Below are 16,273 nucleotides of genomic sequence, written 5' to 3' on the forward strand. Positions count from 1 at the left end.
AAAATATTTATCATATATACGACTTCACACGGATGACAAAGCTAGTTTAGCTCATCGTGAATCATAAGTTTCGTACATGTTGAGAAAGAGTGGATTACCCTTTTATCAGGCTGCTGTTAAATTGAAAACTTCCATAACACTAGATTTTCAGTCATTCTCCCTTTTTGCATGGTACGGGATTCAACTCGTTTTTAAAGGTAGCTTCCATCTCAAAAGATAAAGATAAACACTTTTTGGACGTCAGGAGTGAAATTACTGTGAGAAAAAGTTATGCACAGAAATATGACGTGTATGCGTGAAGTAAAGTCAAGTTAACGGTAGACGCTATACCGCTATCGGATTTATAAAGTACTGCGTGCGAGAAAATCAAGTTATACTACCAGGCATCGCACGACCGTCTTATGGCGTTTCTTGGAGAAAAACACATATTTCTTATCAAGTTTGTGGAAACTGCAGAAGCAAATATACAACAAGAACAGAAGTGTAGCAGGCCTGCAGATAAAAGAGACTGACTGAAGATTGGAAGGAGCTCGGAAGTATTTTAGATGTCACTCTTTCCGTTTTGGAGAGCATAGCGGTATTTGTGTGTGTGTGTGTGTGTGCGTGAGTGTGTGAGTGAGCTAGTGAGCGAGGAGTGCGAGTACGTGACAATCAGTGAGAAAGAGAGAGATAACGACAGAAAAGGAGCATATGTACAGCGGGTGGCCCTCACAAATATATCTGCGACTTTCTGCTAAATCTCACAGTCCTTCCACAACTTCTCCCCGCCCCCCTCCGCCCCCACCCCTCCCCCCCTCTGCAGCGGAGTGTGCGCTGATATTCATATCAGCGCACACTCCGCTGCAGAGTGAAAATCTCATTCTGGAAACATTCCCCAGGCTGTGCCTAAGCCATGCCTCCGCAGTATCCTTTCTTTCAGGAGTGCTAGTTCTGCAAGGTTCGCAGGAGAGCTTCTGTAAAGTTTGGAAGATAGGAGGCGAGACACTGATTCAATTACGAAGATGTTCCTCAGGCAGCAGCATGCAACTCTTTGAATGAAGAACAAAGTATTGGTGTGGTGGTGGTGGTGGTGATGGTCATGTAGGTACTAATGCCTTTTTCATAGAAGGTTGCCACCCGTGTATGCAACCATGTGGTAACCTGTTATTTCATCTCGTCACCTTCGTTGAAGTGTTGACCACCAAGGACAGATTTTAGTTGTAAGAAGAGATGAAAGTCGCTAGGAGCAAGGTCCGGGCTGTACGGAGGATGATCAAACGCGTCCTAGTGAAGTTCTCGTAAGAGTTGTTTGGTCACATTCGCCGTGTGAGGTAGGGCATTATTGTGGAAAAAAAACACCTTTTGATAGTAATCAACGGCGCATGTTCTGTATTGCGCGGCGCAATTTCTTAATGGTCCCGCAGTGACCATGTGAACTGATTGTGTGGCCTCGTGATAAGAAATGAATCAGCAAAATGCCTTTAATGTCCCCAAGAAGGTGCACCCGAGTTTTCTAGGTGTCAAGATTTGCTTAGGCTTAACCTTCGTTGGGGATGAAGAAGTATGCCTCCATTCCATTGTTTGCCGTTTTGTTTCAGGGGTGACATATGACACCCAAGTTTCATCCCTCGTGACTATCCGAGAAAGAAAACCATCGCCTTCTTCACTGTAGTGTGTCAAAACTGAAGTGCACTACAGATTCGTTGTTTTTTATGTTGTTCAGTAAGAATTTTGGCTACCCAACTTGAGCAAAGATTTCGACATTTCAGTAACAATTTCATGAATGAGATTCGCGGAACTTCCATAACAAGTACACTAAGTGTAAAATTCCGGCTGTGCTTCATCTTCTCTCGAATTGTGTGAACCAGTTCATCAGTAGCCACAGACGGGCGTCCACTTCGTTCTCCACCGTGCAGAGCGCCACGGCCGCAGACTGGTGGGGGCAGTATTGTGCTGTGGCTGACACTCTGCTGCGCTTATATGCGACCTGTGGCAGTAGTCGAAGAAACGCCCATAGCTGCATCCCTTCGTACTTCACGTCTGGCTCTAAGGTGAAGTCATCTTCGAACAGTATAACTGTCCGTCTCTCAGAGCCAGGACCGTACTACAGGAATTTGAGGAGAATTATGGTGAACTCACATTGACGTCTAGTGACCAAATTCGCTTGATGAAAATGCCGCAGAACACACCCGAGTCCCTCTCGGCGCCATCACCGCGAACTGCACGACCTGCGCGTAGAGATCTAAAGCCACATAACTCCACAAACCCATCAACAAACTGTCGGATCCACGACCTGCAGAATCAGTGCTGTATTTCGTTCGCAAGATGGACGAACAAGCTATTAGGCAGGAGGTGAAAATATTTTGGCTAATCTGCGTGTGTACACTACTGGTCATTAAAATTGCTACACCAAGAAGAAATGCAGATGATAAACGGGTTTTCATTGGACAAATGTATTATAGTAGAACTGACATGTGATTACATTTCCACGCAGTTTGGGTGCATAGATCCTGAGAAATCAGTACCCGGGACAACCACCTTTGGCAGTAATAACGGCCGTGATACACCTGGGCATTGATTCAAACAGAACTTGCATGGCGTGTACAGGTACAGCTGCCCATGCAGCCTCAACACGATACCACAGTTCATCAAGAGTAGTGACTGGCGTATTGTGACGAGCCAGTTGCTCGGCCACCATTGACCAGACGATTTCAGTTGGTGAGAGATCTGGAGAAAGTGCTGGCAGGGCAGCAGTCGAACATTTTCTGTATCCAGAAAGGCCCGTACAGGACCTGCAAATTCGGTCGTGCATTATCCTGCTGAAATGTAGGGTTTCTCTGGAATCGAATTAAGAGTAGAGCCAAGGGTAGTAACACATCTCAAATGTAACGTCCACTGTTCAAAGTGCCGTCAATGCGAAAAAGAGGTGATCGAGAAGTGTAACGAATGGCACACCATACCATCACGGCGGTTGATACGCCAGTGTGGCGATGACGAATACACTCTTCCAATGTGCGTTCGCCGCGATGTCGTCAAACACGGATGCTATCATCATCAGAGGGCCGAAGTGGCCGAGCGGTTCTATACGCTACAGTCTGGAACCGCGCTACCGCTACGGTCTCAGGTTCGAATCCTGCCTCGGGCATGGATGTGTGTGATGTCCTTAGGTTAGTTAGGTTTAAGTAGTTCTAAGTTCTAGGGGACTGATGACCTCAGAAGTTAAGTGCCATAGTGCTCAGAGCCATTTGAACCATTTTTGAACCATCATGATGCTGTAAACAGAACCTGAACTCATCCGAAAAAATGACGATTTGCCATTCGTGCACCCAGGTTGGTCGTTGAGTACACCATCGCAGGCGCTCCTGTCTGTGATGCGGCGTCAAGGGTAACTGCAGCCATGGTCTCTGAGCTGATAGTCCATGCTGCTGCAAACGTCGTCGAACTGTTCGTGCAGATGGTTGTTGTCTTACAAACGCCCCCATCTGCTGACTCAGGGATCGAGACGTGACTGCACGTGCAGTTACAGCCATGCGGATAAGATGCCTGTCATCTCGACTGCTAGTGATACGAGGCCGTTGAGATACATAACGGCGTTCCGTATTACCCTGCTGAACCCATCGATTCCATATTCTGCTAACAGTCATTGGATCTCGTCCAACGCGAGCAGCAGTGTCGCGATACGATAAACCGCAACCACCTTTATCAAAGTCGGAAACGTGATGGTACGCATTTCTCCTCCTTACAACAACGTTTCACCAGGCAACGCCGGTCAACTGCTGTTTATGTATGAGAAATCGGTTGGAAACATTCCTCATGTCAGCCCGTTGTAGGTGTCGTCACCGGCGCCAACCTTGTGTGAATGCTCTGAAAAGCTAATCATTTGCATATCACAGCATCTTCTTCCTGTCGGTTAGATTTCGCGTCTTCTGTAGTGTAGCAATTTTAATGGCCAGTAGTATATAAATACACTGTTATCACCCTGAAATTTTATAGCAACAGCTGCATCTTCCACTCACTTCAAGGAAGTCGTCTCACACTGCATTACAAACACGCAAACGACAATACTAAACACCTTTTTCCAAAGCTGTTTCGCAGAGGAAGACCGCACTGCAGTTCCTTCTCTAAATCCTCGCACAAACGAAAAAATGGCTGACATCGAAGTAAGTGTCCAAGGAATGGAAAAGCAACTGGAATCACTCAACAGAGGAAAGTCCACTGGACCTGACGGGATACCAATTCGATTTTACACGGAGTAGGCGAAAGAACTTGCCCCCTTCTGACAGCCGTGTACCGCAAGTCTGTAGAGGAACGGAAAGTTCCAAATGATTGGAAAAGAGCACAGGTAGTCCCAGTCTTCAAGAAGGGTCGTCGAGCAGATAAGCAAAACTATAGACCTATATCTCTGACGTCGATCTGTTGTAGAATTTATAACATGTTTCTTGCTCGAGTATCATGTCGTTTTTGGAAACCCAGAATCTACTCAGTAGGAATCAACATGGATTCCGGAAACAGTGATCTTGTGAGACCCAACTTCCTTTACTTGTTCATGAGACCCAGACAATATTAGATACAGGCTCCCAGGTAGATGCTATTTTCCTTGACTTCTGGAAGTCGTTCGATACAGTTCCGCACTGTCGCTTGATAAAGAAAGTAAGGGCCTACGGAATATCAGACCAGCTGTGTGGCTGGATTGAAGAGTTTTTAGCAAACAGAACACAGCATGTTGTTATCAATGGAGAGACGTCTACAGACGTTAAAGTAATCTCTGGCGTGGCGCAGGGGAGTGTTATGGGACCATTGCTTTTCACAATATATGTATAAATGACCTAGTAGATAGTGTCGGAAGTTGCATGCGGCTTGTCGCGGATGATGCTGTAGTATACAGAGAAGTTGCATCATAGAAAATTGCACAGAAATGCAGGAAGATCTGCAGCGGATAGGCACTTGGAGCAGGAAGTGGCAACTGACCCTTAACATAGACAAATATAATGTATTGCGAATACATAGAAAGAAGGATCCTTTATTGTATGATTATATGATAGCGGAACAAACACTGGTAGCAGTTACTCCTGTAAAATATCTGAGAGTATGCGTGCGGAACGATTTGAAGTGGAATGACCATATAAAATTAATTGTTGGTAAGTCGGGTACCAGGTTGAGATTCATTGGGAGAGTCCTTAGAAAATGTAGTCCATCAACAAAGGAGGTGGCTTACAAAACATTCGTTCGACCTATAATTGAGTATTGCTCATGAATGTGGGATCCTTACAAGGCGGGTTGACAGAGGAGAGAGAGAAGATCCACAGAAGAGCGGCTCGTTTCGTCACAGTGTTATTTGATAACCGTGATAGCGTTACGGAGATGTTTAGCAAACTCAGGTGGCAGACTCTGCAAGAGAGGCGCTGTGCATCGCGGTGTAGCTTGCTCGCCAGGTTTCGAGAGGGTGCGTTTCTGGATGAGGTATCGAATATATTGCTTCACCCTACTTATACCTCCCGAGGAGATCACGAATGTAAAATTAGAGAGATTCGAGTGCGCACGGAGACTTTCAGACAGTCGTTCTTCCCGCGAACCATACGCGACTGGAACAGGAAAGGGAGGTAATGACAGTGGCACGTAAAGTGCCCTCCGCCACACACCGTTGGGTGGCTTGGGAAGTATAAATGTAGATGTAGAACCACACACACACACATACACGCACACGGAGTTCGGTTGGCCGTGTTACAGAGGATGAAACGAGTGACGTAATGTAGCAACCTGCGACACGCTTGCGCTGTGCTGACCTCTGGCGACGCCCGTACTAGAGCGCCGGGCCGGATGGGCGGGGTTGCCCGGCGGCAGCGCCTGCGGCTGCAGACGCTTCAGCAGCGCCGCGGTGGCGGCCCTGTGTCGAGTGGAACTCCTCAGCAGCTTCATGCCGCCGGCTGCGGCTGCGGCTGCTGCAGTGCCATCGCCGGCTCGCCGATTACCTCAATTACGTCCGCTCCGCCGCCGGTGGCGCTGCCGGCAATTACGTCACACTGCGCGCTACTGGACCTCACGACCGCGTCACCACGACGCTACCTCCCGTCTTCTCTCTTACTCGCACACAATCAGTCCTCGTTTAGCGTTCACGACACTTATTAACCTCTTACTAGCGCTTCCACTGTAGCGCCTGGTTTTCGTATGCAGATATCGATACTGATACGCTACTGCCATCAGCTGGCAGAGTGGTGATTAACCGTGAGACGCTTGGGGGAGAAAACCACAGAACCCCTTACTAAAACATTTATCTTCAGACTTCTCTCGCATTCCACAGTTCCAAAGAGTCTTCTGTTATTTCTAGACAATTCCAACGCTAGTCCTTCCAGTCACTTCAGAGATTCAAAGAAAATAAGACGGGAGTTGCACAGTGGTCAAGGAAGCTCCAAAACAAGCACGAATTCACGAGCAAATGCTTGTCTGCGGGAACATAAGATATATTTAGTGCTTTATCAGCTATTTCTCTGGTGAACACGTCACTTGTGGTGGAATGCAGTTCGAGGAAAGTTTTCCACAGCGCGCATAAATCTAGTCTTAACAGCTGCAAAATGACACGTTAGTCACTCACCTACGTGTCCACGACAAACGTCCAAAGTAATTAGTTGCGCACCTTAGGAAAGAAGCGGGGACGTGTTTACTACAGGCGGTACAGTTGAAAGAACTCAGTTGTGAATGTGATGAGTTTCCTCTGATTCAACAGGGTGACTCATTGTCGCGACAAGGTCAGACAACATACCACCAACAGAAATATTAGCTGGTACGGGATGAGATACGCAACTTGCTGCTACACTTGCGCATTGCGTGTCTCTCTCTCAGGGCACAGTCTTCCCATGTAGGGTAATTCCACATTTCGTACTGTTCTCACATTCACAATATGAATTGCTTCTTGTCTTGATGGCCAGTCTCTTGCATCAAGAGCTGCAGCAGTGTCTTAAACAAAATACTGTACACGATTTCTATCAGCCACTTTGCCACTGCTTCATCCACACAGTAGAAAAGAACTGACACTTGGTTGAAATCTGCCGCGGAGCCGACTACACGAAAAACAGGAAATAGGACAGTCAATAAACGCCGTAGTGTTGTTGCGAATATACCGCAGCGGATATCGTATCGGCTTGAAGCAACTGTCCGAACTTCTTCCGTATATGAAATCACTGAACATTCTTTCCATGTATGCTAATTCCGCGTTTCATACTATTTTCACATTCACGATATGAATTTCTTCTTGTCTTGATGGCCAGTCTGTTGCATCAAGAGCTGCTGCAGTGTCTTAAACAAAATACTGTTGCAGTACACGATTTCTGTCAGCCACGTTGCCACTGCTTCGTCCAGACCGTAGAAAACAACTGACACTTCGTGGAAATCTGCGGCGAGCCGAGTACCCGAAAAACAGGAAATAGGACAGTCAATAAACGCCGCAGTGTTGTTGGAATATACCGCAGTGGCTATCGTATGGACTTGAGGCACCTGTGCGAACTTCTTCCGTATATGAAGTCACTGAACATTCTTTCCATGTAGGCTAATTCCGCATTTCATACTGTTTTCACATTCACAATATGAATTTCTTCTTGTCTTGATGGCCAGTCTGTTGCATCAAGAGCTGCAGTAGTGTCTTAAACAAAATACGGTTACAGTACACAACTTCTGGTAGTCACTTTGCCACTGCGTCATCCAGACAGTAGAAAACAACTGACACTTCGTGGAAATCTGCGGCGAGCCGAGTACCCGAAAAACAGGAAATAGGACAGTCAATAAACGCCGCAGTGTTGTTGAAACATACCACAGTGGCTATCGTATGGACTTGAGGCACCTGTGCGAACTTCTTCCGTATATGAAGTCACTGAACATTCTTTCCATGTAGGCTAATTCCGCATTTCATACTGTTTTCACATTCACAATATGAATTTCTTCTTGTCTTGATGGCCAGTCTGTTGCATCAAGAGCTGCAGTAGTGTCTTAAACAAAATACTGTTGCAGTACACGACTTCTGGTAGCCACTTTGCCACTGCGTCATCCAGACAGTAGAAAACAACTGACACTTCGTGGAAATCTGCCGCGGAGCCGACTACACGAAAAACGGGAAATAGGAGAGTCAATAAACGCCGCAGTATTGTTGAGAATATACCGCAGCGATTACCGTATGGGCTTGAAGCACCTGTCCGAACGTCTTCCGTATACGAAGTTACTGAACGCTGTTGCAGGTGAAGCCACTTTGGAGCAATCTGTAGCACATCGCAGTGAGGAACGAGACGTGGAACGAGCACCTCCGTGTCAGGAGTCGGCAGGTGGAGTGGGGGCTTTCATCGCCGCAGCCTCGTTCCGTTAAGAAACCGCAGTGCCGGGATGTTTACCGCCACACGGCCACGGCGACCTCGGTTGACTGTGGCCGCGGCGGCCGCCGGCTGCTGGGAGGGGCGTGGCTCGTGAGGTGAGAGGCCGGTTGCGTGACGCGCATCCGCCAGCATCAAAGCGCGCCGGCCCAAGCGCGGCGACCCGGAATCGCCGGCGCCCAACCGAAACACACCGCCATCGATCCCTGCCAATCCGGCTCTTGTTGTTCTTACTCCCTTTCGTTCCCCGGTGTTCGTTTGCTCTGCATCCACTCCGGCGTTGTAAACACTAGCGCCCGTGTATTCTCCTTCTACATTTAGATCACCTTTACTGCACAAACGCCGGCAGTTCTGGCCGAGCGGTTCTAGGCGCGCAGTCCGGAACCGGGCTGCTGCAACAGTCGCGGGTTCGAATCCTGCCTCGGACTTGGATGTGTGTGCTGTCCTTAGGTTAGTTAGGTTTAAGTAGTTCTAACAATCCCCATCGCAGCCCCCTCACATTTAGTTATAAGTTGGCGCAGTGGATAGGCCGTGAACAACTGAACACAGATCAATCGAGAAAACAGGAAGAAGTTGTGTGGAGCTGTGAAAAAATAAGCAAAATTTACAAACTTAGTAGTCCATGCGCAAGATATGCCACATTAAGGGATGTGTAAGCTCAGGAGCGCCGTGCTCTCGTGGTTAGGGTGAGTAGCTGCGGAACGAGACTTCCTTGCTTCAAGTCTTCCCTCGAGTGACAAGTTTTACTTATTTTATTTTCGCAAAGTTATGATCTGTCCGTTCGTTCATTGACGTCTCTGTTCACTGTAATAAGTTTATTGTCTGTGTTTTGCGACCAAACCGCAAAATCGTGCGATTAGAAGACAAAAGGACGTGCCTCTCCAATGGGAACCGAAAACATTTGATCGCAAGGTCATAGGTCAACCGATTCCTTCACAGGAAAACTCGTCTGATATATTCTATACGACACTGGTGACGGCATGTGCGTCACATGACAGGAACATGCTGTCGACCCACCTAACTTGTACACTTGGCGAATGGGTAAAAAGATTCTTCTACCTTGCCCGATTTAGGTTTTCTTGTGGATGTGATAATCATAAATAAAATAAAATAAATTAAACTTTTCACTCGAGGGAAGCTGCTCACGCTAACCACAGGACCACGGCGCTCCTGAGCTCGGATTATCCTTTATGTTGCCTGTCTTCCGCATGGACAACTCAGTTTGTAAATTTTGCTTATTCTTTCATAGTTCCACACAACTTCTTCCTGTTTTCTCGATTGATCTCTGTTCAGTTTTTCAACGCCTATCCACTGTGCCAACTGATAATTAAATCTGAGGGGGGTGCGATGAGGAGGTTCCCTTCTAAGTCTAGGGGACTGATGACCTCAGATGTTAAGTCCCATAGTGCTCAGAGCCATTTGAACCATTTTCTTACTCCACAAACCACCGTATGGTGTGGGGGTGAAAATGTCTCTCACAATGAGGTGACAAAAGTCATGGGACACCCATATGCATCTAGCATACACGAGGTATAATAGGGCAGTGCTGTGGCGGAGTTGTCCTTTGTACTAAGGTGGTTCAGGTGGAAAAGTGTCCGACGTGATTATAACCGCACGACAGGAATTAACAGACACTGAACACGATATAGGGCAGTGATTTGGCGGAGTTGTCATTTGTTCTAAGGTGATTCAGGTGGAAAGGTGTCCAACGCCGGCCGCGGTGGTCTAGCAGTTCTAGGCGCTCAGTCCGGAACCGCGCGACTGCTACGGTCGCAGGTTCGAATCCTGCCTCGGGCATGGATGTGTGTGATGTCCTTAGGTTAGTTAGGTTTAAGTAGTTCTAAGTTCTAGGGGACTGATGACCACAGATGTTAAGTCCCATAGTGCTCAGAGCCGTTTGAACCGTTTTTGATTCGAATAAATGTCAAAATCTTTAGACATACAGTGAATGAACAACACAGAATTTTGAAGAGCCGGCCGGTGTGGCCGAGCGATTCTAGGTGCTTCAGTCTGGAACCGCGCGACCGCTACGGTCGCAGGTTCGAATCCTGCCTCTGGCATGGATGTGTACGATTTCCTTTGGTTAGTTACGGTTAAGTAGTTCTAAGTTCTAGGGGACTGATGACCTCAGATGTTAAGTCCCATAGTGCTCAGAGCCATTTGAACCATTTTTTGGTGTCCAACGTGATTATGACCGCACGACGGGAATTAGCAGACTCTGGACACGGAATAGTCGTTGGAGATAGACGCATGGGACATTAAATTTCGGAAATTAGGGATTCCGAGATCCGCAGTGTCAAGGGTTGGGGTTGGGTTGTTTGGGGGAAGAGACCAAACTGCGAGGTCATCGGTCTCATCGGATTGGGGAAGGACGAGGAAGGAAGTCGGCCGTGCCCTTTCAAAGGAACCATCCCGGCGTTTGCCTGGATGTAGGGAAATCACGGAAAACCTAAATCAGGATGGCCGGATGCGGGATTGAACCGTCGTCCTCCACAGTGTCAAGAGTGTGTCGCGAATAGAAAATTTCAGGCGTTACCTCTGACCACGCACAATGCAGCGGCGTTTGGGTAGAGTTTTCAGTGCTAACAGACAAGGAACACTGCATGATATAACCAAAGAAATTAATGTGAGACGTACGACGAACGTATCCGTTATGTCAGTGCGTCGAACTTCGCCGTTGACGGTCTGTGGTACGCGGCAGACGACCGGAGCGAGAGCTTCAGTTAACAGCACGGCAGCACCTGCAGTGGTTCTGTTCGGCTCGTGACTGTAGCAGCTGGACCCTAGATGACTGGAAAAACGTGGCCTAATCGGGTGAACGCAATGGACTGTGTCTTGAAAGGAGGAGATCAGATGAACATCAACAAAAGCAAAACGAGGGTAATGGAATGTAGCCGAATTAAATGGAGTGATGCTGCGCGAATTAGATTAGGAAATGAGACCCTTAAGGGTGATAGGACGTCAAACGGTCCGACTTGGAGCAGGAGAGTCACCACAGGGCATTTTAATTTCCACTGTCTATACTTTTACAAGTAAATTCATAAGACTATGTCAGCATGACCAGGAAGTATTCAGGGTTCACACTCGTAGCAGTGGGAGTGCAAAAACATAACATAATAATTTTTTTACATGTGAAATTTCATCATTTTTTCACCTACTATTGCCTGCATTTGTTGCTATAGGTACACTTTTCTTCATAAGTAAGAGAGACTGTTCGATGAATTTTGCACAGCATACAAACCATACTTACAGGTGTCTGAAACTCTAGAATCTATTTAATTTATGAAGAAATGATTGAGCTGTTACGTTTTAAACTTTATGTTCAGAAAAAACTCTAATTTTGTAGTTAATTATCTCAATTTCTACCACAGCTTTTAATAGATTTGGAAAATTCTAGAGTTTCATACACCTGTAAGTATTGTTTGTATGCTGTGCCAAATTCATCAAAGAATCTCTCTTACTTCTGAATAAAAATGTACCTATACCAACAAATGCAGCCAACAGTAAGTGAAAAAAATTATGAACTTGCATATCTAAAAAGAAAATATTTTGTTATGTTTTTGCACTTACACTGCTATGAGTGTGAATCCTGAATCCTTCCTGGTCATGCTGACAAAGTTTCATGAATATATTTGTTAAAGTATAGACAGTAGAAAATAAAATGTCCTGTGGTGCCTCTCCTGCTCCAAGTCGGCCCATTTGACGTCCTACCCCCTTAAAGAACTAAATGAGTTTTGCTGTTTGGGAAGCAAAATAACTGATGATGCTCGAAGAGGATATAAGATGTAGACCGGCAATGGCAAGGAGAGCGTTTCTGAAGAAGACAAATTTATTAACATCGAGTATAGATTTAAGTGTCAGGAAGTCGTTACTGGAAGTATTTGTATGGAGTGTACGAGCAGTCTAAGGCGCTGCAGTCATGGACTTTGCGGCTGTTCCCGGCGGAGGTTAGAGTCCTCCCTCGGGCATGGGTGTGTGTATTTGTCCTTAGGATAATTTAGGTTAAGTAGTACGTAAGCTTAGGAACTGATGACCTTAGCAGTTAAGTTCCATAAGATTTCACACTCATTTGAACATTACACTTATTGAGTGTAGCCATGTATGGAAGTGAAACGTGGACAATAAATAGTTTGGACAAGAAGGGAATAGAAGCTTTCAAAATGTGGTGCTACGGAAGAATCCTGAACATTAGATGCGTGCAACACATAACTAATGAGGAGGTATTGAATAGATTTGGAGAGATGAGAAATTTGTGACACAACTTGACTAGAAGAAGGGATCGGTTGGTAGGGCATATTTTGAGGCATCAAGGGATCACCAATTTGGTATTGGAGGGCAGCGTGGAAGGTAGAAATCGTACAGGGAGACCAAGAGATGAATACACTAAACAGATTCAGAAGGATGTAGGTTGCAGTAGGTACTGGGAGATGAAGAAGCTTCCACAGCATAGAGTAGGATGGAGATCTGCATCAAACCAGTCTCTGGACTGAACACCACAACAACAACAATCGGGTGAGGCCCTATTTCAGTCGGTAAGAGCTGATGGCAGGGTTCGAGTGAAGCGCAGACTCGACCGAGACGCTTATGTCCACGAATCAACACGGCTTTAGAAAGCATCGCTCGTGCCAAACTCAGCTTGCCATTTTCTGACATGACGTACTGCGAACTATGGATCAAAAGAAACAGGTAGGTCCCATATATCTATATTTCCGGAAAGAGTTTATACGGTGCACCAGCGAGGCTGTTAAGGCAGATACGAGCGTAAGGAATAGTTCCACAGATACGTGAGTGACTGGAAGACTTCCATGACCCCTATCATTCTCAATATACATAAATGATTTGGCGGACAGGATAAGCAGTAATCTGAGATTGTTTGCTGATGATGCTGTCGTGTACGGTAAGATGTGAAAGTTGAGTGGCTGTATGAGGATACAAGATGATACAGACAAAATTTCTATTTGGTGTGAGGAATGGCAGCTAGCTCTAAATGTAGAAAAATTCAAATTGATGTGGATAATTAGTGAAAAAAACGGTTATTTTCGGATACATGATTAGTAGTGTCCTGCTTGACACAGCTACGTCGTTTAAATACGTCGGTATAAGATTGCAAAGCGATATGAAATGGAACGAGCATATGAGGACTGCGGTAGGAAAGGCGAATTGTCGACTTCGGTTTATTGGGAGAATTGTAGGAAAGTGTGATTCATCCGTAAAGGAGACCGCAAATAGGACGCTAGTGCGACCTATTCTTCGTCCGTTCCAGGTCGGGTTAAAGGAAGACATGGAAGCAATTCAGAGGCGGGCTGCTAGATTTGTTACCGGTAGGTTCGAACAACATGCAAGTATAACAGAGATGCTTTGCGTACTTAAATCGAAATCCGTGGAGGGAAGCCTACGTTGTTTTCAAGGAACACTACTGAGAAAATTTAGAGAACTGGCTGACTGTATTCCAGCTATGTTGCCTCCAACCTACATTGCGCGTAAGTACAACGAAGATAAGATACGAGAAGTTAATGCTCATACATAGGCATATAGAGAGTCATTTTTGCCTCGTTCCATTTGCAAGTGGAACAGGAAAGTAAATACTAATAGTGGCACGGGGGACCCTCCACCAGGCGCGTAAGGTGGTGTAGATGTAGATGTAGACGTAGATGTAGATGTCATGAACCCAAGCTGTCACTGAGCTAGCTAGTGGTGGCTTCACAATGTGTGGGCTGTGTTCACGCCGTCGTCTGTTCCAACTGAAACGACCATTGACTGTAAATGGTTATCTTCGGCTACTTGCACACCATTTACAGCCATTCATGGATCTCACGTTCCCAAACAGCGACGGAATTTTTATGGATCACAGTGCGACGTATCATCCTGCCACAATTATTCGCTATGGTTTGAGGAACATTCTCGACAGATTGAGCGAATGATTTTCCCACCCAGATCATGAGTCCCATCCAACATTTATGGGACATAATCGAGAGGTCAATTCTTGCACAAAATCCTACACATGCAACAGTTTCGGCTTGGACGGCTATAGAGGCAGCGTGGTCCAATATTTCTTCAGGGGACTTCCAACGACTTGTTGAGTCTATGCATCGTTGAGATGTTGCATTACGTCGGGTGAAAAGAGGTTCGGCACGACATTAGGAAGTATGGCATGACTTTTGTCAGCTCAGAGCATATTACTGTTACTTGCTACTCTTTCGGCTGGCTTCCTAGAAGCGGATGGTGTGCTGGAAGGAAAATACTTGGTAACTCTCCACGTCAGCTAGAATCTCCCTGATTTTATCTCCGTGACCTGTTTGCTACATATGAGTGGGAAGAAGCAGGTAGCATGACCTATTAACTCAAACGAAAGGGTCACTGATACATGAAGCATCGTAGTCTTAAATGGACTAGTATTTCTTTTGGACATTCAGATTCTCACGTTGGACTGTATGTGAGTACGGCGACAATGTGCGACGTTAGTTCAAACCACAACCAAGCCAACATTATATTAACTCATTGTCTAAAATTATTATACTAACGCATGGTCTAAAATACTTTTTTCCTTTGTTTCCTTAGCGAGCTATTCCCCCCCCCCCCTCTCTCTCTCTTTCTCTCTCTCTCTCCCTCCCTCTCTCGCTCTCTCTCTCTCTCTCTCTCGTGTGGTGTAGAGATGAGAAACGGAACGAGTAGAAGACAACTGTTCGGTTTGCATATTTCACAAATCAAGGCGCCGCTGTTGCTTCAGTGCAAACGCCCTTCTTTCGTTCGCACTGTAGTTCCGCGAATAAAGCGAGTCTGAGGAAGTGGCGCTGCGGTCGCTTCACACTCGTCGATTCGTTCTCTCTTACTGAAGCGTACAAGAGTGTAAGGCTAGTCGTGACTTACTGTCTGTACGGGAGATGTGTACACATTCTTGAAACTTCCTGGCAGATTAAAACTGTGTGCCGGACCGGGACTCGAACTCGAGACCTTTGCCTTTCACGGTAAAGTGCTCTACCATCTGAGTTACCAAAGCACGACACACGATCCCTCATCACAGCCTTAATTCTGACGGAAACTCTTCTGCGAAACTTGCAGAAATAGCTAGCCTGTAAGAATGGATATTGCTCAGACATGGCTTAGCTACAGCCTGGGGGGGGGGGGTGTTTTCAGAATGAACTTTTCACTGTGCAGTGGAGTGTGCGCTGATGTGAAACTTACTGGCAGGTTAAAACTAAGGGCCGCACCGAGACTCGAACTCGGGAACTTTGCCTGCCAGGAAGTTTCATATAAGCGCACACTCTGCTGAACAGCTTAAATTTTATTCTCATACACATTCTTGTTGCTGCAAAGTAACACCGTCAAGACGAACTAACCGACTGTCGGGAATCAGATAGCCTTCAACGTAGCTGCGTTCTACGGTAGTGTGACGCGCGTAAGATAAAATTAACTGACCAGAGTACACAATTGCAAGTGTGTTCCGTTAGAGGAGTGGTGATATCTGGAGTATGTCTCAAGCTTCAGACGAAAAACATACAATACAAATGAACTGGTTGCAACCTTGTTTACTCCACATCCACCATCAGAAAACACATGTGCTGTGTCAAACGGTACTGAGCACAGAGGAGCGTTACTGTCACAAAAAGCGCGCTGTTTCTGTATTCATCTGGTCATGACAATTTGCGTTTATAGGCTAACAGCGAGTTGTGTAGCTCATCATTCATTTCCATAATTCTATCAAGAATTAATCTCCATTTGATGTTTCCACTTCTTCCTCATGTCATGTTTCCTCGTACTGTCGCCAAACACGGATGCGACCATCATGATGCTGTAAACAGAACATGGATTCACCCCAAAAAATTACATTTTGACATTCGTGCACCAACATTGGTCGTTGCGTACACCATCGCAGGCGCTCCTGTCGGTGATGCAGCGTCAACGGTAACCGCAGCCATGGTCTCCGCGCTGATAGTCCATGCTGC

General features: G+C 46.2%; 1 protein-coding gene across 3 annotated transcripts in view; it reads right to left on the reverse strand.

The window, feature by feature from the left end:
• LOC126365918 (peptidoglycan-recognition protein LA-like) overlaps positions 1–16,273 on the reverse strand; it is a 351,809-nt gene that overhangs the window by 257,533 nt on the left and 78,003 nt on the right. The window contains exons 1-2 of one of the 3 annotated variants that reach the window (XM_050008665.1): positions 7,620–8,382; positions 5,763–6,943 (exon numbers count right to left, since the gene is read on the reverse strand). The exons of 1 other annotated variant lie outside the window; for it this stretch is intronic. In XM_050008665.1, the coding sequence (XP_049864622.1) occupies positions 5,763–5,895 (133 nt within the window). In that variant the 5' untranslated portion in view covers positions 5,896–6,943; positions 7,620–8,382. Of the gene's footprint in view, positions 1–5,762; positions 6,944–7,619; positions 8,383–16,273 lie in introns of those variants that run through there. One more of the 3 variants, XM_050008664.1, reaches the window with a different exon arrangement.

The sequence above is a fragment of the Schistocerca gregaria genome, chromosome 4 (assembly GCF_023897955.1).
Source record: "Schistocerca gregaria isolate iqSchGreg1 chromosome 4, iqSchGreg1.2, whole genome shotgun sequence".
In the NCBI taxonomy this organism is placed as follows: Eukaryota; Metazoa; Arthropoda; class Insecta; order Orthoptera; family Acrididae; genus Schistocerca; species Schistocerca gregaria.